This window comes from Hippopotamus amphibius, chromosome 2 (assembly GCF_030028045.1).
Source record: "Hippopotamus amphibius kiboko isolate mHipAmp2 chromosome 2, mHipAmp2.hap2, whole genome shotgun sequence".
Taxonomy (NCBI): domain Eukaryota; kingdom Metazoa; phylum Chordata; class Mammalia; order Artiodactyla; family Hippopotamidae; genus Hippopotamus; species Hippopotamus amphibius.
Window position 1 is genome coordinate 4,122,704 of NC_080187.1, and position 21,793 is coordinate 4,144,496.

A 21,793-nucleotide genomic window follows, 5' to 3' on the forward strand; every position below is an offset into this window, starting at 1 on the left:
CAGAAGTGTTTTCCTTCTCTTACCCATGCCCCCATTAGAGAGAGACAGACAGACAGACAGACGGATAAAGGAAAAGGATGGGGAGCCAGTTCTGTTTAGCATATAACTCTCAGGGCTGTGGGTTTATACTGCTGTACATGTTTTTTTCTTCGTGGTGTTGAATTTAATTTCAGCAGATGGTGGTTCAGTCCTGGCAACAAGGCCAGCGTTGGGATGATCTGACATTAAGAGTAAACGCTTAGATGCTTCCTGTCACGAACTTCTCTGTCACACACAGAGTTTCTGTTTAGGATTTCTTGGGCTTGTGCTTTGTAAAGCTTTCCCCTCCCCTCCCCCCACCCCTCCCCTTGGCCAGATGTAGGGAGTAGTCTTAGAACCAGAGAGATGGAGTTTTCATAATAGTTACTTCTTATTTCTCAGCTTCTCTCAACTCTCAGATTCAGACTCGCTTTAGAAGGATATTATATGTGGAACTTTCTCTAGAAACCAGCTCTCACTTATTTTGGAAGTATCATGGCCTCAGAAAAAGAAAGAAGGGAAAAGAGACCTGAGGGACTAGGGACCCTCTGAAAAAGCTTACTTAAATGCACTCCTAACACCTCCCAAGAGATATGTGGCTGGGTTGCTGCAGTGCTATCTTTTGGTTGGAACACTTACACTCTTGGGCCCTCAAGCAAGCCACCTGAGCTCTTTGGGCCTGGCTTCACAGTTCATAAAATGGGTGCAGTGATCCTGACTGGTAACAGGATTCCTTCAGTTGTGAGCAGCAACAAAAAAGACTTCTCCGGCTTAACTGTAAAGAGTTTGATTATTTCGCTTGACAAGAAGTCCTGAAGCAGGTGAGGTCCAGGTTGGTCAAGTCAGCAGCTAAGGGATAGCATCAAGGAGCCCAGTCCCTTCCACTCTTCTGTGCCACCTGACCTGTCCTCTCAGCCTTGTCTTTGGGCTGTCTGTGCTCCTGGTTGCAGCTGTGTGCCACAGTTAACACTGTCACAGGTAGATGTCATGATGTCCCGTGGAGGAGAACACCGCCTCCTGCTGGTCTCTCTCATCAAGGAACCCTTTCCCAGGAACTTTTCACCACACCTCCCACCCTTGTTACTGGCCAGGATTATGTCGTGTGTCCATGCCTAGTCAGCTGTGGCCTTGAAGCTGCTTTTGGACCTGGAGCTGGGCTTCCTCTTGTTCAGTCAAATGGGGGAGGAGAAGCGGGGATCTGAGCATCAGGTGGAGAATGGCTGGTAGGTATTGGGTGTGGCCCCTCTTACATGGCCTTGAGGGTTAGTGATGGTGCATAGGTGTTCCTAGTTCAGTACTTGGTTTGATTCTCCATGAATAACTACTGTCGTTTCCGACAGAAGTTCAGTTTGTTCACCTAAATGTGCTGGAGTCTGGAGCCGTTAGGCACAGCTGGAACGGCCACGTTATCCGGTCCCAGTCCTGAGCTTAAGTCGATCCCGTTCTGGCCGAGGAAGCACTGGGCTTGCTGGTCATCTTCGAGGCAGGGGTGCCTTCAAGGAAGCTCATTTGCCTGCTCCTTACGGCTTATTATCTTTTTTAACAAAACGAATGTATGGTCAATTTTATGTGTATGTGTATTTCACCACAATTAAAAAAACCACACAATGCAAATGTAGCATGTACTTGTTAGAAAAGCATCCTTTCCACCTTTTTTCTGAGCATAGTGTGTACTTGCTGTTTCCATTGGTCAACAGGCAGGCCGTCTTCCTGGCATGATTGACAAAACTGGTCCGGGAACATGATGTGCAGATGTTCCTTCATGCCTCCTTTCTAGCTTTATCTTAGCCAATGTCGTGCGAGGGAGGAGCACAGAAGAGAAAACAAACGACCCCACCCCCACCATGTTGAAATCATAACAGAATATTGGTGTGTTTTCAGAATGTGTGTTTACGTAGTTGATCATACTATTCACGTGGCTTTATAATCTGATTTTTTATCTTTTACTGATACATAGAATTTTAAAAAACTTATTCAATAGAGGATGTACACTTTAATTTACTTAATTATTTCCTTGACGTTAGACTTCATAGTGTTTCTAGTCTTTTGCTCTTCTAAATATACTGATGATTATTTTTGTGCCAAAATGTCTATTCGTGTTTCAGATGATTTCCTAAGGGATAGATTTCAGGGAAGGATTAGCAGATTAATACTTACTGCCAGCTTACTTTCCAGAAAGTTGTACTAGTTTCTATTTCCACTAGCAGTATACTAATAAAGTACCTTCTCAGTGCTTGTTAAATTGAGTTTTGAAAGTAGCTATGCCATGTTCATTTTCTAAAAGTACCAGCTCCAATTCCTTTTCTTTTTTTTAATAAGGAAGTAGAAATGATGAAAACTGCATATCGGAAAGAACTAGAAAAAAACAGAAGCCACGTTCTCCAGCAGAATCAGAGGCTCGATACTGCTCAAAAAAGGATTTTGGAACTGGAATCTCATCTGGCCAAGAAAGACCACCTTCTTTTGGAACAGAAAAAATATTTAGAGGATGTCAAACTCCAGGCAAGGTAAGTTTCACGGGGAAAGGTGTTTGCCGTGATGTATTTAAGTAGAACTCCCCACATTCTGGGTGGTCTCTGTCTTTCAGAGGACAGCTGCAGGCCTCAGAGAGCAGGTATGAGGCTCAGAAGAGGATCACCCAAGTGTTTGAATTGGAGATCTTAGACTTGTACGGCAGGTTGGAGAAGGATGGTCTCCTGAAAAAACTTGAAGAAGAAAAAGCAGAAGCAGCAGAAGCAGCAGAAGAAAGGTAGGAACAAAGTGTCGGCAGCCATGGCCTTGTCATGGGGCTGCCACCAACAGAGCAGGGATGTATCACGTGCTGTTGGAAGCGGTCCCAGCCTGACAGGCGAGGCTGCAGCTCTCAGCTGGGTCCCTCAGAGCAGCGCCCGGCTGTCCTTCTCAGCCGTCCCTCCGTGTTTCTTGTCCTGGGCCCCGAGTCACTTGATAATGGCGCAGGGAATTGCTCCTGCGAAAGGTCGCCCTCTGCTATCCCTCTCTGTGACTCAGGTTTCTCTGCACGAGCTCTCACGCACCAGTCCTCTATCCTAGAATGTAGAGCTGGCCGGCAGAGTTTAGCGTCCATGTGAGCACTTCTGTGTGAGCACGTCAGCGTAATCCCACGCCTCCCAAACGCGGACGCTGCAACCACCAACTCCCTTTCTCCTCCTTGGATTTCTTACAGGCTCGACTGTTGTCGTGACGGCTGCTCGGATCTTGTGACAGGGCACAATGAAGAGGCGTCTAGCCGAAATGGTGAGACCAAGCCCCCCAGGCCCAGCGGCGCCCGGGGCGGTAGTGGAAGTAGAGGCGGTGGAGGTGGCAGCAGCAGCAGCAGTGAGCTTTCTACCCCGGAGAAGCCCCTAAACCCGAGGGCGGGCCCGTTCAGCAGTCGGTGGGAAACTGCCGTGGGAGAGCCCTCCGTGGGCATCCCTGCGACTGTTGGCTCACTGCCCAGTTCAAAAAGCTTCCTGGGCATGAAGGCGCGCGAGTTATTTCGTAATAAGAGTGAGAGCCAGTGCGATGAGGACGGCCTGACCAGCAGTGGCCTTTCTGAGACCCTAAAGACAGAGCTGGGCGAAGACTCGGGCGTGGAAGCCAAGCCTCCCCTGAACGTGGACGGCCCGCAGCCGCCGCCCCTGCAGCCGGACAGCGTGGGGCAGCTCCGCATCATGGACTACAACGAGGCACAGCACGGGCACAGCTAGGGGTGGCGCCGGGCAGTGCTAGCTGTGTGCCGCTGGCCGAGAACACAGGTGTGAGCGCCCGCTCCCGAGCGTCCCTGTCTCCAGGCTTCGAGGGGCTAGCTCCCGCACAGGAAATGGGCTAGGGGTCCTTTGACAGTTGACTGAATGCAGAACGGTTTTTGGATCTGGCATTGAAATGCCTCTTCAGCTTCCCTTCGACCGTCCCCGAACCCTCTGTTTCATTTACCTGGCAGCCTGTACTAACCCGAGGGCCAGGGTGCGTTCCTCACTAGCTTTATTTTCTTCCTTTTCCCCCAAATGGTTGCGTCCTTTGAACCTGTGCAATATGAGGCCAAATTTAACCCTGGAGCCTAACACCCCACCTGCTCCTTTCCTGCAGCTCACATAGCTGGGTGGGCTCTCCGTGAGCCCAGGTCATTGGTGGCATCGCAGGTAAGTCTGGTTTTGTCCCTTTTCAGGAGGATGTGACATGCAAAGCTGATCAGTCTTCACGAGAGCTTTTACATGAGATGTTGTCACTGCTTTTGGTTCTAACATCCAGCATCTAAAGCTGCAGATCTAGAAAAACAGTGGTTTATTCTCTCAAGTTCTTTTGGCGGTTCTGATAAGCTTCCTAGAGAGTTCCATGTGAACAGAGGTCTGTCGTTGAAAGAGTCTGGAGCTGGCTCTGAGGAGACCATGCTCCCCTTCAGGAGCGCTCTGCCCCTGGCCCCGCCCCCTCTCGTTTATGTGGCAGTCCTTGAAAGCTGCTGCTGTTCTGAGCACAGGCTGGGCTGTGGGTGGTGAGACTCGCTCTCTGTGGGAGGGAGGGTGGTGACGGGCGCACCTCCCCGACAAGGAAGGCGCTGTAGATGAGGCCCTGCCCTCCAGGTGGGGCGGTGCTAGCTGTCTGCCTCCCTTCCCTGTACTGAGTGCCTCCTGTTTAAGTCAGCTTCTCTGTGATGCTGCAGCAGAAAGGCTCTGAAGGTCCAAAGAGTTTCTTCAAAGTTTTATGACCATCATTTCTCAGGCTGTGAGAGTTGCCTCACTGTAGTAGATTCTGGGCCACCAAAAAGGTAACAGCTTTCTCACACCAGTGCTGACTTTCAGGGGCCGACCCCGCAGGGAGCCTGGTGCTCCTCCCCTCGCACGTGCTGGGCTGGCAGAGTGCTAAAGCAGGGTCCTGGAGAGGGTGACAGAGGCTGACTGCCTGGACCCACAGGGCTGCCCGCAAACGCTCGGGAGAGGTGACACCAGTCAGAACACGGGTGGTGGCAGAGAATCTGAACTCAGCAGGTGCCCCTGAAAGAAGTGCTAGAAGCCTAAGCATTGTTGTCTGGTGTTCCAGCTGAGACCGAGGCAGGGAGAGATTGGTAGGAAAGAGCCAATGAACCTGGCTTTTCTCTTTCTCTTCTTTCAGTTAAAAGTGTAGAAGCATTCATCTGTGAGGAGGGAAAAGGCAGACTGAAATGGTACGAAACTTTAGGGCATATGGAAGCTTCCAGCACATGAGGGTAAAAGTCTCTTTTTTAAAGTGCGGCAATAAGTACTGTAGCCTCTAACCAGTGGGGGCTGGAGACAGATCTGTGTGGCAGTGGCTGTACCGGCAGAGGACCCACTCGGGACAGGAGTTCCAGGTGTGGCTGATGGGTCCCAGCCTGAGGGAGGGTGCGGGCCCGCCTGCTCTCACCCCGGCCCAGGCCCGGCAGTTGCCTCTGGATGCCCGATGTGGAGTATTAATGGCACCATACGTTTAATTCAGCTTTTTCCAAAGGAAAGCTTAAAATTGAATACGTTCTGGTTTCCTAGTTCAATTTTATTTAGAAAAGGTAAACATGAACAAATTCAGGAAAGATTACAAGATAATTGTGAAAACTGGTTCTAAATGCTTATCCCTCCCCAAGCCCAGGAGTGCTGTACCACAGAACAGAGATACTAGGCATAAGAGTCAGAGCCTTTTACCCTAACTGGCAAAAGCAAGGAGGCCAATGTAAAGAAAGAAAGAAATATTTTTTAATGGGCAGATTGTGAAAATATAGGGAAGAAGGAGGCAGCGTGGTAAAGTGGACAGGCCTGGGCTGGAGGCCCTGCGCAGCTTTACAGCCACAGCTGACCCAGAGCAGCTGCACTCGGCTTCCTTTGGGCTCTAGGAGGCCATGGGTTTTATTCAGCCAAGGCTGGGGTGAGGAATGGAGGCTTGGAGTCGTGCTGAAGTTACCCAGCCTGAAAATTTAGGCTTTGATATTGCAGAGGACTTGAGTCGAGAAGAAAGTTTGGTTTGGTTTTGAGAATGATAGGCCTGCTGAGAGTCAGTGGGTCACTCAATTATGTGGCAGTGAGTATTTTTAAGGATGGGAAGGTGATAGTGGTAGAGGAACTCCCGAGAGAGAATTCAGGCCTGGGAACAGGCAGGACGAAGGCAGGAGAACCGTCCTGTTCCAGCAGAGCCTGCACTGAGGCTAAGCAGAGTGGTGTTCACAGATGTTAGGGTTTGTCTCCGCCGGCTCGCTTGGAGCAGGCTTTCCTGCCTCAGAGCTGTTTGGCCGTTGTCCATTACCTGTTCTGATTGCCAGCTGACACTAGCCAGGGTCAGCACAGACCCTGAGAAGATTGAAGTCTGCTTCTTGGGAGCATGAAACCTTGTTTTAAAAGGGAGCACTACAGCATCATTGCTGGGGGCGGGGCGGTGATAGCATGGTCTCCATAGAGAAGATGAGTTCCTGAACCTACAGCAGGTAAATAAGCACATGGATCCCCATCAGACAGAACTTCCATGGATTTTTAAAAAGTGTTTGATGAGGTTCTGCCACAAGTCTATGGAATTTGTTACTGTGGAGTTGGAAGAACTATCTGGTTGTGAATAAGAAAACTAACAGAAATCCAAAGTTAGGAGACAGAGATCATTTCTTGGGTCAGAGGTCTCTGTGGAGGTGAATGCTGGGACCAGCTGTATAAGGTGGGTGGGTAGATGTGCCCTCCCCAGGTTTGTCAGCAGAGTTTTTCAGGATGGAAAACTGTCTCACCTTTGGGAATAAGCTGCTGAGGGTTCTCATTAGGCTCTGTGAGTGGAGAGAGATGATGGATGAGCTACTTTGTGAGCCAGAATGTACGTACTGTGTTTAGGGGCAAATCCTCCAAACTCTTCTTATAAGGTAGACTGTTAAAATCCAGGGAAAGGTCCCGGAAGCAATTGGAAGGATTAGCCCACCGTGCCATGTGGCCAAAGAGGCCAGCACCCCACTGGCAAACCTAGGACAGTGGGAAACAAAACTCCAGACCCGGGCCATCCCCGTTTGCAACAGCACATGTAGTTTCCAATGTTTTTGTTGAGAAAGATAAAACTCTAGTAGTTTTGTAAAGAGGATAAATGACATGATGGTGATGAGAGAGGGCCCGTGGAGACCACGGAGGCTCAGATTCACAGTTCAGAATAAAAAAATTGGGTGTTTCTGTGTAGAGAATATAACAAAAGTGCTATGACTAGCCAATGTGAATTTTTACCAAATACTAGAACATACCACTTGAAGCTAGAAAGAAATAACTAAAGAACAAGTGAAAGTACTACATGAAGATGCGGTTTTTCTAACCAAAAACAATAAGATGTGGTAGACAGTGTGGACAGGCCTAAGGAGGGTTTGGGCAGAGTGAAGACTGAGTCCAGAGCTGCTGTCGAGGTGGAGCACCGCCCACCTTGTGTGGATGCTCTCAGAGAGGCCAACTGTCCCCCTTAGAGTGGCCCTGGGAGCAGCCTGAGCCTGCTCAGAAGCATGTGTCTCGTGCGAGGAATGGCCCAAATCAGCACATCTTACTCTGGGCATTTTCACTCTTTGAGGTATGTGCTTTAAAACTGACCAGCAGTGAGTGTGGGATGATGTTTGCGTATCTGTTTACATCCAGAGTTCTTTGATACATGCCCCTGCCCTCCCCTGTCCCAGACCGCAGCAGAGGAAATGATTGCACTTGATTAAACTTTTCCCTATAGACGAAAGAACAAATTCAGGTTGGGGCCTGGCCCCCAGGCTGCTGCTGTGACCCTTGTCCCCACGTGGCGCATTTCCCCGTCCACGACCCTGATGTACCCAGGGGAGCGGCATTTCCGTCTTCTCCACGCCATCCTGAGAAAAGAGCGGCTGTGGCTACAGGGGGAGCCTGCCTGGGAGAGTGGAGCACCTGTGCCCACGACGGCTTCTGGCCTCAAAACGAGTTAACGAAGGCAGAAGAGCTTTCTCTCCCCTTCCCGTCGCAGTGCCACAAAATTGTCCATCCTCGGGGATAAGTAGACTAGTTGCACCATTGGAGTAGATCTTTTAGAGGAGACCCCTTCCCCCCAGACCAGTCCCTCCCTTTCCCCACCTCGATACAGTGTTTGGACAGGAGGGTACGGCGCTGCTCTCTGCAGCAGATACTTTGGCTTATTGAAGAGGCAGCCAGGCATTTTGCACTAGGAAGAATCAGTGATCACTTTTCAGAAGACTTCTATGGACCATAAGTATATTACGGAGGAACAGATTTTGCTAGAACATAATCTAGTTTTGTAACTCAATCATGGATCAACCGTATGTGGCTAACTTGCAGTTTAAAGGGGTCCCATCAGTGAAAAGCAGATTTTTTTTGGCTGACTGCTTTTAGCTAAATGTAAGAAAGTCCTCTCTTGTCAAAAGGTTTACAGCTTCCCGTCTTGATCTTAAAAGCATGTCAGACAGTCCGCATCAGATGCCATAGACGTGAACCGCGAGAGGAAATGGTACAATCTTAGCGAATGGGAATTGGAATCAAAAGGGTTTGCTGTCCTTCTTAGAATGTTCTAAAATGTCAAGGCAGTTGCTTGTGTTTAACTGTGAACAAATAAAAATTTATTGTTTTGCACTACTCGGCTGTATTGACATGAAGTGCCTCATGTCAGCCTCTGAGGGGCTTACGGGCAACGTGGGAACTAGTCTGAAGATGGAACGCCTCGGGGTCTGGGTTGGTTGGTTCCCTCGGGTGCTGGAGGGGTGCTGACAAGTGGAATCTGGCTTGAGTCCCTGTAAGACCCTTCTGTTCCAGCAAAGAGCCACAAATCCTGCCTTTATCTGCCTCAAGTTCATGCTCCTCCCCCAGAGCGTCACGGTGGTGTGGGGGGAGGTGACCGCAGTCGGCTCTACCAGAAAGCTCTCAAAAGCAGGCAGCGGGCCAGGTCTGCACAGCCATCGGCCTTGCTTTCGCTGTGGCCAGCACGTCGGGGTTCATACAGCCCTTTTGGAGGAGCCCAAGGGGCACTGAAGTTGTCGAGCGCGTGGAGACCCTGAGCCTTGCCGAGTGTGTCTCATGAGTGTGCCAAGGAGGACGCGCAGCTCGCATGCACCACCTCCCCTGCGCCTTCAGGTATCTGGAGGGAAGCAGGACACCACCTTTCAGCGACTGCTGGATCCACCCCAGCCTTCCTGGGAAGGGACCCGCGGTGAAGAGCTGCATTTGAGTGTGGTTTCCATTGCTCGCCTCTGCCCGGCTGCCCTGGAAGGTGGTCTGCTCTGCTCTGCCCATTTTAAAGGCGGAAGCAGCTCCTTTGGGACAAGACTTAGAAATGGCAGTTTTTTCTAGGAAATTCAGGTGTTCTCGTCTGAGTAGGTCTCTGCTATACAAGGGTTACTGGGCTGGCCTTCTGTGGGCCTTTGGCATGAAACCTCTTTGGACACAGACCCTGTCTGGAGCGGGGCGTGCTCCCCTCCACACTGGAAGCGCTTTGCTGGTGGTTTTGCTTGTGAGGCTACTGCCCCAGCGTCCTCTGGGGTCTCAGGGTGAATGTCATTTTCTTTCAGGGATAAGTCCCAGGAAACCAGGCCAGGCAAAGAGGTGACAGAACACTTTTTATTCTTGGCTCTCGCCCCCGAGGAAGCAAGAAAACAGAAGCTAAGTCGCCCCCTGTGAAGGGAAAAACCAACAGTCAGTACTTCTGGCAAGCTTGGGAGCCAGTGACACGTTACAGTGTCTGGGTCTGTTATGTTGTGAAAACCAGGTAACTGTCCTTGTACAGGAGCCTCAAAATCAGTTCTTCCGACTTCTCTCAAAGCCTCCCTCCCAAGTAAAGGAGCGGCCAGGAGGGTTCGTTCCCCTCTGTGCTTTGGTCCAGAGACCTGACCACACGGAGCCGTTCAGCATGCTGTGCTCAGCCTCCTGGGAGGTGGGAGCAGCCCCGTCTTGCAGAGAGGGGCGCCTTGCCCGTGGCTGCTGCTGCGGCCGCAGTCGTGGCTGGAAGGGAGCTGAGCGTGCCCTCCAGCTGCACGGCTCGGCCGGGAAAGCTGGGCCTGGGAGCGACAGTCGTGCCCGAGCCCTTTCCCAGCCTCCCCGGGACACCCTCTACCAGCAGCCCTGTGAGTGAGGGTCCTCTTCATTGGCACAGAGCCTGACGCTCGGAGGCGAGGAGAAGTTAGAAGTTAAAGCATGAGAGGGAGAGAGGGTCTCACGTACGTGGGGTGGTCCCCTTGGGGGTTAATAAGAGGCAAGGACTGTGGGCACCAGTGGAAATGGATCAGCTAGTGGAAACCAAGCTTAGTAACAAAGTGCCCCGTGGGACGGGACGGGAGGGATGGGACCGGACTGGGAGCGAGCAGGTCACCGGCTGAGTTACAGTTTCCCGCCAGGTGGTCTCCAGGGTGGTTTTGAACATGCTTCGTCTTTCCCCTTAGGTTTGAGGCTGTCTTGTGTTGGTTGCGCACACTTGTCTTTTCTTAACCAAGGCTGGGTGCCTGCAGCCTGGGGAGCGCGAGTGGCTGCCCTGGTGGCTGCCTGGGGCTCACTCACGTGCTGCAGCGCTTTGCGGGGCAGCTTCTCGGAGTGGGCGACCCATTCTTTCATCAAGTCGAGGACGATGGGGATGAGGCTGACCACGCCTCCGTAGTGATTCCTGGCCTCGTCGCAGCTGAGGTGGTTCACAACGTCGTGAGGATATCTGCAGGGTGGCAAGAGGGCCGCTGAGCCCTGTTCGGGGGACTCGCGCGCTGTGGCCCAGACCTCGGGCAGGGGTTTCTAATGCTGCCCCCACTGCACAACCCCCTTGGGGAGGTTTTAGAGCTGTGCGCCCACCAGGCTAGGTGCTCAGTGCCAGACATGGTGGTTGAGCGGGCTTCCGGCCCAAGAGCCCCCAGGGGATCCCGGTGTTTGGAACCACTCGCCTGTGGTTTGTAGAAACCGGGTCAGGAGCTGTGGAAGGCTGCTCTGATCACTCCCAAGGACACCGTTTGGTCCCTCTGACTCTTACCCTAATATCTAAACAGCTTCTTCCAGAATTTGGTACTCTGTGCTGTGCATTCCCCAGGGCTCAGAATCAGGGAGCCATGCTGGTGGTGCTGACGCCATGAGACTGGGCCCAGACGTCCCACTTCTTCGTGGGCTCTCTGTGGCCCCCTTCTAGCCTGGTGCTGGCTCCAGGGAGAGGATCTGTGTTCTGCTAGACCTGGGCCTCGGAATCCCTCATTTCCAGTAACATGCTTTAGTGGGCCAGAGTCAGTCCAGTAAATCAAGGGGCCTAGGCTTCCCCAGCCGGGGATGTCTGGACAGTGGCCCCGAGGTTCACCAGCTTAGACTCACCTGCCCTCTCAGCAAAAGCCCGCCCTTCCTCCAGGGCCCTCCTCTCCCGTCCCCAGCCCTGCCCCCTCCTCCACGCACTCGGAGGCCTCGGACCTGGATCCAAAGGGCCTTACTTGGCTCGCAGGCTGCTTAAGTCGTTGCTTTGGCTAACGAGGGCCTTGCATTTCTCAAGGAGGTTGTTGGTGACAGGGGTGCCCGTGTGCAGGGCCTCGAAGTGCTGGCACAGCTTGCTGAGCTCCGTGCAGATGTCCAGGAACGTGAGCAGGGTGCGCCGGTCCGTGGAGTTGTGGCAGTGGTGCTCCACGCAGCTCTGCACCTGCAGGGCCACGCGGCGTGAGCAGGAGGAGCCTGAGCACCCGCCCCAGCCTCCCGCCCTCCCAGCGTCACGGGGAGAGACCAGAAATGTGTAAGCGTTCGGGGCCACAGGCCCTATAGACGGTGAACGTCACAGTGTCCCAGGCACCAGCAGAAGGCTTTGCAGGCCTGATCTCATGCAGTCCTCACTGAAATGCCATTTGCCGGGTGCCTTTCTGAGCCCTCATTTTACAGATGAGTATGGAGGCGCAGAGAGGCTAAATGCTCTGCTCAGGCACCCCTGAAGGGGTGCAGCTGGGGTCACCCCAGCTCAGGGCTCTGAGCCCTATACCCTCACCAGTACCGGGTACCTAAGCCAACACCTGAAGCAGAGGGGCCTGGTCCCTGATCTTTATGCCACAGCCCCACCTAGAGGACCCACTTTGAGAATGGCTGGGTTGGGCCACCCAGACTGAGGAGCAAACTAGAATCCTTTGCAGTTTTGTTGTCCTGCGTTTCCAAGGCTAGAGAAAGGAGGGGCGCGTCAGTACACAGAGCTGGGAGAACAATGATCCGTATGAGGAAAAAAAACATGGTCCCCACCTCACGCCTTAGACAAAAATCAGCTCTAGGAGAACGGAGAGCTTAACTACTAAACACAAAATGAAACCTCCCATGTGAGTGTGTTTTAGTAGGAGGGAAACCTTTCTTAAGCCATAAAAGGTGCTAAGAATAGTGATAAAATTGATCTAATTTCAACTCCTTTCCTAGGGGGGCAGTGGGAATCCTTCCTGGCTCAGGACTCTCTCTGTCCACACCCGGGACACCCAGTCACTCTGGATCTGAGATCGGGCAAGGGCTGGGGAGGGCTTGGCTCCAATCCAGGCAGGATTAACTGACCCATTTCACATGGTCCTGCTCTCCATGGTCTGGTGGAAGGGGGCATCGCCTACCTCCTCCCAGAAAGTTCTAAATCTAAACCGGGGTTTTCCTGCTGCCACCAGTTGTCTTTCGTTCACTAGGGGATGTCTCCTCAAATGATCTCAAGTCGTTCATTCCCAAGTACAATAGCTTTGTCAGGGGGTAGAGGTTTTTGACACCCACTGTGTATACCCACACACCATGCACACCATGCCCCGGGATGGGGGGTGGGGGGTGCGAGGGGGATAAGGAGGAACCTGCACTGTGGTGTAACTACAACAGAGCAGCATCACTGGGCTACCAGGTGTGTGCGTGGGTAACCTGTGGATACCTTGGTCCAGGGAGGGCAGGGTGAGAACTGAGAGTCAACACACATGGGGTTGTTATTTACTAAAAGCCTTCTTGAACCTAAGGCAAGAAGGAGCAGGTTGAGGTCACTCAGCGCTGATGTAGATTCTGAGCTGAGGTGGGGGCGTCTCAGGTGCTCCTTCCTGATACGGAAAACCTGTTCTGTGCCCTTGGAAGTCTGAGCCCTTGGGGGATGGGCTGAAAAGAATGCAGCCAATTTACTTTCAAATAGTTCAGAGGAAAGAGGGTGCATACAAACATGGCTAAATACTACAAACTAGTGTATCTAGGTGAAGGTTATATGGGCATTCGTTTTCTGTAGGTTTTTAAGTTTTCAAGTTAAAAAACTGGGAGAAATTTTTACAAAAATTAAATTTTTTTTTGAAGGGCAAGGGTTGCACACGTCTGCAAACATGACTAGCAGTGTGCGTGGAGCATGGGTCGCAGTTTCTAAACCGCAGTGGAACCCAGTGGCTGGGACCGTGTGCACCTGTTCCCTGTGCATCCCTGTCCTGAGCCCAGGCCGGCCCCGCTGGGTGCTGCCTGAGGGCCCCGCGGGTGAGCGCGTTACACCTGTGCAGCAGCCCCACGATGTGTGCTGCTCCTTTTATGTTTCCCAGAGGAGGAGACTGAGGCTTACAGAGGTGAGTCACTGGCCCGAGGTCACAGAGTGGCGTGTGGCAGAGCCGGGACTTCAACCCTGGCCAGCTGAGCCTAGAGCCCACACTTGCAACTACTTTGCGATTCACACACGTAATTGCTGAGGGAATGCGTGAATGAATGGCTCATTCCACGAGTTAGGGTCTGAGTCCTGATTCTGGCACACGGGCGCTGGCCCTCTGTGCGCCTTGGTTTTTTCAGCTGTCAAGTGAGGAGACAAGGCCGGGCCCTGCCCGCGAGCCTGTGCGCGCCCCCACCTGCCCGATGCTGGAGATGGGCCGGATCTTGTCGTGGGCGTTCTCCCTGCAGTGCTCCAGGGCAGCGATGAAGGTGAACTGCTGCTGCTGGAAGAGCTTGTACTTTTGCTCCACGCTGCGGAGGGATTCTTTCACCTCGTTCATCATCCTGTCTGCTCACTCGCGGGCGAGGAGGAGGCTGCAAGGGAGAGGAGAGTCACACGCTCCCAGGGCCACACCCGTGGATCCAGCTCGGAGGCTGCGAGACGCCCACGGCCCCTCTCGGCAGTGGTTCGCAAGGCTGAGCAGCTCCCCGCGACCCTGGGGAGTTTTCATCACCATTTTGCGGAAAAAGGAAACGAGGTTCTAGGAGGCTGTGCACTTGCTCCAGAACCGCGACAGAGCTGAGCCTGATCCAGGCCCATTGCCCTCCAGGGACGCACACTTTGCCGCGAGACAAGATTTCCTTCCCTCAACTATAGACAAGAGTTTCTCCAGGCCTCAGTTTCTCCGGCCTGTGGGTGTCTCACACACACACACACACACACACACACACACACACACACACGGCCACACGGCCTCCAGTGCCTCCCTGTGGTGCGATGGGGATGAGTCACAGCATGTAAAACCTATGATTTTATCACTTGGGACCACATCGTTTTAAAACATCTGCCACTCTACAGTTGGTGGGAAAGTCTAGGGGTTCTCTCCCGGCTAAGCAGGGGAAGGGTCGGCACTGAGACTCTTGTAGTCCAGTCTGAGGTGTCCCTGCTCTGTGCTTGGGGCAGGAGCCTCCCGTGGTGTTTGCAGGGATGACCCTGACTGGAAACACTGATGCTGTGGGGAGTGCTGTCTTTTGGTGCCTCACAGGCTGTCCCCAGTGTGCTCCAGGGGGCCCACAACGCGTCCAGACTCTCCTCTGAGCAGGAAAGGCAGTGGGTTCTACCCTCCATGACGTCACAGTTTTGCTGAGCAGGTGCAGAGTGCTCCAGGTCACAGATTTATGGAATGTTAGGGCTAGAAGGAGCCTCAGTAGATCAACTCCCCTTAACTTCCGGGGGAAACTGAGGCCCATGGCGTCACAGCAAGCTTGTGCCAGAGACACCCTGGGTCCTGGGTTTCCTCGCGTCTAACCAGCATCCTCCAAGGTGCCACAGCTGGCTATCACCACACTGCGAGGCCCCGGCACACATGGCGCCTGGGCTTGGACGTGCCCCACGTGGGGCTGAGGAGGCTGCACTGAGGTAGGGCCCCAGTGAGATGCTGCAAGTGGCAGGGGACAGAACACTGTGGGGGGAACATCCAGGCTTCCTGCCAGGTCCCAGGTGGAGAGGAGGCTTTCCTTCTGCCGCCTCTCCCTCCGCATCCTCAGCACACACCTCGGTGCAAAAGGTAAGGGGGGGCCAGAACTCGGCCACCGAGACAGGTGAGAGCAGGCGTGCTGTGCACCCTGAAGGACGCCGCGGCAGCTGAGGACTCGACCTCCTGGGGCAGGAAGGTCTGAAAAGAAGGCCGCTTTGGAGAGGACGAGGGCAGGCGGGTGGAGAGGTGGGACCCTGGGCAGAGGGTGGGAGGAGGGAATGCGGTGAGCAGGGGCTGGGGATGGTGGGCAGGGCCAGGCGGAGACCCCACTGGCAGAGCTGGGGGAGCAAGCCCGGAAGCTTCTAGTTGAGCAGGTGCAGAGCATTCAGGCGTTTGTTCGTTCATTCATTCATGCCGCAGTGCCTACCACCTGCAGGGCCCCGGGGCCGGACACTCCACACTGAACAAAACAGACAAAACTCCCTACCCGGGGGGCTTCAGGAATGGGAGGCAGGCAGTGAGGATAAGTGAAGCGAACCGTAGTTTGGAGAAGGAGAAAAGCAAGCAGGGAAGCCAGGTAGGAACGGCCAGAAGGGTTACACAGTCTGCAAGACGGGCATCTGCAGGAGGTGGGTGGGTGCAGGGCTGGGTGACCTGAAGCCGCACTTCAGCCCTGTCAACGGGGTACCACGATCATCCCCACGTGACGGATGGTAGAGCTGAGGTCAGGCAAGCTAGGATGTGAGCAAGCCCGGAGTTCCCATTCAGTTCTGCCTGACTTTATTCAGCCTGGGATCTTAACTTGGATTACCTCCCTTCCTCCCCCACCCCGCCCCCCCCAGTGATGGTCCATTGAGAGAAGCACAGCAGATATCAGATCGACTGTGGCTGGCGGTGGGTGCCAAGGGCCTGCACTGCCTAGACCCTTGGGCCTCGCGCCCGCTTGAGTGAGACTGTTCCCCATCCCAAAGCAACGAGGACTAGCATTCAGGAGGCTGCCCTGTGTGCCCGGCTCCCTGCCACCCTCCTGGGGCTGCCAAGTTCTCCAGGGATACAGCCCTACCTTGGCTGGTGGCCCTAAGAGCCCCTGAGAGCACAACTGACTTGGTTCTTGATCCTCTGTACTTGTGACATGCACGCCAGGAATGCCGTGAGAGGAGCTGTAATAAGCTATCCAAAGTGATCGTCCCTTGAACAAGAGTCACTGCAGCCAAATTAGTCTGGATGAAAGGTACAGGGTGCAGGCACTTCTCTATCTGGGGGAGGAGGAAGGAGAAAATGATTACCCAATAGGTTTTAGGCTTTAATTGATTTGTATTTTTCCAGGCTGCTAAAGAAGATTAAATCGTGGTATGAAAAGCGCCTAGGGCTTAAAATAAATGAGGAGAAAGGCAAGTCATTTCAGAAATGTCCAGGAAGCAAACTGAACCTCTCCAGCGCAAATTGCAGGCTTGGTGCAGCTTCCTTTTCTTCCCCAGCTGTCTTTGCAGTTGGATTTGACAAGTCTACCAAAGTGTGTACATGCTTTGAGGAGGCAGTTCTGAGGGAGAGAGAGCCTTTTCCCCTTGGAGGGCATGTCTCCAGGCTGATGGCTGCTGGAAAAGGCTTTGGCTGGGAGTCAGGACACCTACTTCCAGCCTGGTTCTGCCTGTGATTTAATGGGTGACCTTGGCCTCGAATTTCCCCCTTTCCAGGCCTCAGTTTATCCATCTGTAAAATGAGGGAGTTTGGATTAGAGGCTCTTAAAGGGCTCTTCTGGTTCTAATGCTCCACGGCCACCAAGTGGTGAGGAAAGAGGCCCAGAAACAGAAAGTGGCTCAGCCAGCAACTCCCCACCGTTCCGTGCCTCCAAGTTCTCATCTGTAAAATGGGAATAAGGTACCTGTTTCTCAGGGTTGGTGCAAAGATTAAATGGGATAATATTACTAACAGCACCTAGGCACTGTGCACTTACTACACACCAGTTACTGTCTAATACTTCTGACATATTAGCTTATGGAAGCCTTCCATAATCCCCACCTTATAGGGGAGGAAAGGGAGGCACAGAGCAGGCGCGCACAGCTAGTAAGAGTGGAGCCAGGATTTGAACTGTGGACAATCTGTATTGACTATGCCACACTCCCTCTCCATAACGTTCACAGACCCCACAGTTCTGTTGAGAGCACAGCTCAAAAAACGGTAGCTCCTCCTAAGAAGAGCAACGGACAAGAGCTAGAGATTCCAATTCAGTGCCTCGTCCCACAGCAGGCAGCCCACAGGGGATGAACACGATTCGCAGACCTTCTTCCCCCAACCGCGTCCCACCTCATCTTTCTGGGGGCAGCGGCAGCGGCGGCGGTCCCCTCCATTCTCCATCCCCTTTCACCCCCGTTTCCAAATCCAGGGCTCAGAGGGGCCCTCCCGGGTGCGCCCTCCCCGGGCCTGCTTTAACCTTGGGTGTCCTAGTGCGGCCTTCACTCACACAGCGCCCTGAAGCCGGAGTGTCTCCGTGGGTGTCTGGGGCCCCGGAGAGGCGGGGAGGCCCTTCCCAGGGCTTGGGAGGCGGGGTGGGTGCGGTGGGGAGATCAGGGGCGAGGAGGGGCGGGGCCTGATTGTTACCGCCGGTGCCATAGCAATCGGGTCACGTGGCAGCCCCGCCCTGGGAGCAAGCGGCGGGGGTCTCCCGGGCTGAGAAGTTTCAAGTCGGGCTGGCGGTTTCCGACGCGACCCTCGACCAGCCCGCCCGCCCCTCCTTTTTCGAACACCTGCCCCCACATGTACTCCAGTGTCTTCGTTTTGAAGATGGGGAAACTGAGGCCCAGAGAACAGAGCTGGGGGGCTCACGGAGCTCCTAACGCCTGGGCCAGGGCGCGGTGGCGGAACCAGAAGCAGGATCCGCCTCCCGTCTTCTCGGGGGCCGATGTGCCCTCGGGGTGTGGTGGGGTGTCTCAGCGCAGGGCGGCCCGTATCGGGGGCACCTCTGAGCCCAGAAGGCCCCAGCTGGAGGAGACCTGAGGTGCCCCGCTAAGGAGCGCAGAGAGGGAGCGAGGCCAGGGCAGGGAAGCACTTGCCCCAGGCGGCCGAGCGCGCTGGTGGAGGAGCCGGGGGCCAGGCCCGGCGCCAGCCTCGCCGGCGGGCGGGCGGACGGGCGCGACGCGTGCTGATGACGCAACGGCGCGGCGCCCCCGGCGACGGCGGTCCCCAGGGAGCGGCGCGCGCCGATGACGCGCGGCCCTAGCGACGGCGGTCACCAGGGAGCGGACGCGCTGCACGGCGGCATGGACGCGACCACCGCCCCGCACCGCATCCCCCCGGAAATGCCCCAGTATGGGGAGGCGAACCACGTCTTCGAGTTGATGCAGGTGACCCGGGCAACGCTGCCCTGTCGCGACACCAGGAGGTGCACGGGGAACCTCTTGCTGCGGTCCGGCTGCGCGCCGGCGACCCCGCATCAGGGATGGGTCACGTTTGTTGCCCACGAGGCCGCCCACATTGGGGTGTCCGAGTCCTGTGTCGTTGTACCCCGAGGGGCCCCTCGACCGAAAGATGCTCCCTGACCCTCCCGGGCTGGCCCTGGAGGGAGGAAAGGGGGCAGGCTATGCCGGCCGTGATTTGGTCCTGGCCCCGCACCAGTCAGGTCGGTGATCTGGAAGAGGTCCCCTCCTTTTCTCAGTTCCCCCACCTGTGAGATGCCAGGTTGCAAGAGGTGGCCTCCAAGGGGCTCCAGCTGACAATTGGCAGGCTCGCTGCAGTGTTGGTTTCTGAGCTGGGGAGTGTCTGCGTTGACAGAGGCCTCTGCGTCTCTGAGAGAGCCGCCTCCTGGGACAGCAGCCATGTGGTGTGGACAGCAGCGTTTCCACCTGGCCCTTCCTCTTCCAGGCCAAGAGTTCAGGGCAGCTTCCAAGCCCCTCGTCCTGAGTTCCTAAACTGACTGACCCACTCCCTGTGTGACCTTAGGCAAAGCGGTGCTCCAGTTTCCCTTCTGCATCTGGTGGAAGTGAAGGCTTTCAGGAGCTGGACTGGAGGAACTTTCAGCCACTCAGAGGTTCTGAGGGCCAAAGGGAAGCTGGAGCATTTGTCTGCTCTTCTGGGTGTATCCCGTCCCTAGAGGCACCTGCTTAGTTACTGATGTCTGTGGCCATTTGAGCCTCTGACAGCTCTGAGAGCAGAGCTCAGACTCAGAAACCTGAGTCTCCATCCCTCCAGCAAACATAGGCTTTCTCTGGAAAGTGTCAACTGATAGAGGGCGCACGAGGGAGTTCTAAAACTGAGTGGCCAGTCTAAGTAAAGAAGGTGGCTAGCTGAGTCCTGAGTCATCAGGTGGTGGGCAGGATGGGGCACTCCTGGGGGCACTGTGGTCTGCTCTAGAGAATCTGGTGTATTGCACAGTGATTGTTGGAAGGAGCAGCCTGAGGAAGCTTTTAGTCCAGTATTTCCAGTCCTTAGTCATTTGTGTGCTCCCTCCATGGTTTTTACCATTTCCATTTTGTAACTTTTTTTTCCTTTATTTTATTTTTTTTTGCTGTGCCACGTGGCTTGCAGGATCTTAGTTCCCCTGACCAGGAATCCAACCTGGGCCCCAGCAGTGAGAGTGCTGAGTCCTAACCACTGGACTGCCAGGGAATTCCCAACATTTTTCCTTTAAAATAATTTTAGACCCACAGGAAGTTACAGAAATAGTACAGAGTTCTGGTGTACCCTTGACCCAGCTTCCCCCAGTAATAAGATCTAACATAACTGTAGTGTGTTGTCAAAACCAGGAAGTTGACATTGGTACAATACTGTTAACTAGACTACAGACCTTATTTGGATTTCACCCGTTTTTTACTAGCACTCATTTTTTTTTGGTATGAGTCTATGAAATTTTATCACAGGTATAGGTTCGTATAACCAACACCATATTTCCATTTTAACTTAATCATTTCTTTAAATCAACCCACTTAAAAAAAATTAACTTATTTTACCTCATCCTAAGCAATATCCTTGAAATGATAGGTTTGATGTACTGATTTTTACAATGCACGTTAGGTACGCAACTGTTTAAAATGGAAATTTAAAATATTCATCTACATAGATAAGAACCATCTAAAATCATCTCACCATCTCATCAGTGACGCGCCACTAGGGATCTGGTCCAGCCGTGCCTTTTAACGGGCAGGGAACCTGAGGCCCAGAGAAGGGAAGGGACTTGCTGGTGAGATATGGAGTGGGGCTAGGACTTCTCATGGTTCATGTTGTTTTTACTGCCCCGTGCTGCCTCTGCCCCCAAAGGGCTGCAGCCCATCTCTGCTTGTGCCGAGGGCTGAAGCCTGCCCTTTAGTGCACAGCCCAGCTGCTCTCTGCGACCTAGTTCATTTCTGAGCCTTTTGTTCTGGAATCATGGAAGCTACTTCCCCTTACAATTAAATGGCTAGACAATCCCAGGACTCTCTAGATATTTGGCTGGTAAATATCCTGTCCCACTCCAGAGGGACACAGGTAGCAGATGTCTGTGTGGGGCAGCTACTGTGATCGTACCAGGCACTGGGACATGGGTGAGGCCATTAAGGGGATGCCTGGGGGCTGCAGGAGCATGGGACAGGGTTGACCTAGGGAGTGTCACGGGGAAGGTATGTTTCCACTGCGGCCTGAGGGAAAGTGTTCCAAGCTGAGGGAACAGCACTTGCCAGGGCTCTGAGGGGTGAATGGGTGCGATGTGCCAGAGGGACAGAGAGGAGGCTGGTTTGGGAGGCACGAAGGCAGTGAGCGGCGAGGGCCCCTGGACTGCCTGCCCCGAGTCAGGGGCGCCATCCCTCCAGCTCCGCCTCCGTCCGGATGCCTCCCCAGCGAAGCTCACAAGGCCCCTCCCTCACGCCTCTGCTCACAGACACCCAAACATGCCAGCTGGGGCGGGGCGGGGGAGAGATCAGGCCCCGTAACTGGTATCTGTAGCGGTACCAGGGTGCTGGGCCACCTGAGCCTGGATGCCCATGCGGGTGTTAACCACCTGGGTGTCTGCCCTGTGCCCACAGAACATGCTGGAGCAGCTCCTGATTCACCAGCCCAAGGACCCCATCCCGTTCATGATTGAACACTTGCAACGAGACAACGATTGTGGTGAGTGCTGGAGTGGGCCTCCCCCTCCCCAGCTGTCTCCCTCCCCTCCTCCTTCTGCGAACCTCTGGGAACCACTCTGTCCTCCCTGTGTCTAAAAGGGTGGGGAAAGGTTTTGACCACTTGGGAAGGCACTTAAGTGAAAAATGCCTTCATGTCTTCGGGAGCACAACTCGTACAGGTTCTCTTGCCGAGTGATGAACGTGAAAACCTCGGCACGGCCGCGGAATCAGTTATTAACACTTCGGCCCGTCCCAGCTGATGTTGCCTGTTGGGTGTAAGCTCTGTGATCACTCCCCTTGTCAGGTGTAAATGCGGTTTCCGGTCTACCCAGACAGCCCACGCTCGGCTTTTCCTCGTGGTCTTGTTACCGGCACCCGTTAATGCGTTCCAGAGCGCCCCAAGCCTCGCCCGAGTGATCACAGGCTGCCCGGACCCACGGCTGGCGCCCGGGACTGGGAGGAGGGAGAGGAGGCGCTGCGTCCCACGGTCGATTTGCCAAGTGGGGGATCGTTGCCGTCCTGTGTGAGCTGTCAGGGAGGCTGGGGGCTCGGAGCTTTGATGTTTCTTTCATTGGAGCATTAGCTGCTTTGAAGGCGCTACCAGCGCACCAGTGAAATCAGCGCTTGGCGCAGCTGAGAGGGACGGAGGCTGAGATGCCCCGTGGTGGGGTTCAGAGGCCTAAGATGA

The 21,793-nt window shown here is 54.2% G+C and overlaps 3 protein-coding genes across 15 annotated transcripts in view; 2 read left to right on the forward strand and 1 right to left on the reverse strand.

The window, feature by feature from the left end:
* The window catches only part of TSC1 (TSC complex subunit 1), a 48,004-nt gene extending 39,431 nt beyond the window's left edge, over positions 1–8,573 (forward strand). For all 8 annotated transcript variants that reach the window (XM_057721502.1, XM_057721504.1, XM_057721503.1 and 5 more), the window contains 3 exons: positions 2,338–2,525; positions 2,606–2,767; positions 3,203–8,573. In XM_057721502.1, coding sequence (XP_057577485.1) covers positions 2,338–2,525; positions 2,606–2,767; positions 3,203–3,725 — 873 coding nt within the window. In that variant the 3' untranslated portion in view covers positions 3,726–8,573. The remainder of the gene's footprint in view (positions 1–2,337; positions 2,526–2,605; positions 2,768–3,202) is intronic.
* Positions 8,574–9,535: 962 nt separating this feature from the next.
* SPACA9 (sperm acrosome associated 9) lies at positions 9,536–18,150 on the reverse strand. 4 transcript variants are annotated; one of them, XM_057719798.1, is made up of 6 exons: positions 17,493–18,150; positions 16,095–16,287; positions 13,751–13,928; positions 11,384–11,586; positions 10,485–10,632; positions 9,536–9,605 (listed from the first exon to the last, which is right to left on the reverse strand). In XM_057719798.1, exons 3-6 carry the CDS (start codon positions 13,895–13,897, stop codon positions 9,594–9,596), a joined length of 510 nt encoding a protein of 169 aa, XP_057575781.1. In that variant the 5' UTR covers positions 13,898–13,928; positions 16,095–16,287; positions 17,493–18,150; the 3' UTR covers positions 9,536–9,593. The 4 variants fall into 4 exon arrangements, with proteins under 4 accessions (XP_057575781.1, XP_057575778.1, XP_057575779.1 ...); XM_057719795.1 differs by having other exon boundaries at positions 9,544–10,632; XM_057719796.1 differs by having other exon boundaries at positions 9,544–10,632; positions 17,463–18,150.
* Positions 18,151–18,230: 80 nt separating this feature from the next.
* AK8 (adenylate kinase 8) overlaps positions 18,231–21,793 on the forward strand; it is a 126,506-nt gene continuing 122,943 nt past the window's right edge. For 2 of the 3 annotated variants that reach the window (XM_057724448.1, XM_057724449.1), the window contains exons 1-2: positions 18,240–18,372; positions 21,022–21,106. In XM_057724448.1, coding sequence (XP_057580431.1) covers positions 18,289–18,372; positions 21,022–21,106 — 169 coding nt within the window. In that variant the 5' untranslated portion in view covers positions 18,240–18,288. Of the gene's footprint in view, positions 18,373–21,021; positions 21,107–21,793 lie in introns of all 3 variants that reach the window. The other variant, XM_057724447.1, reaches the window with a different exon arrangement.

Excerpts from the sequence above, each read along its gene's own strand:
- SPACA9 (XM_057719795.1), bottom strand. The coding sequence starts at position 13,897 with ATGATGAACGAGGTGAAAGAATCCCTCCGCAGCGTGGAGCAAAAGTAC. Across the intron at positions 11,587-13,750 it reads CCATCTCCAGCATCGGGCAG|GTGCAGAGCTGCGTGGAGCA; the intron begins GTGGGGGCGCGC and ends GTGGCCCTGCAG. Across the intron at positions 10,633-11,383 it reads TTAAGCAGCCTGCGAGCCAA|ATATCCTCACGACGTTGTGA; the intron begins GTAAGGCCCTTT and ends GCCACCCTGCAG.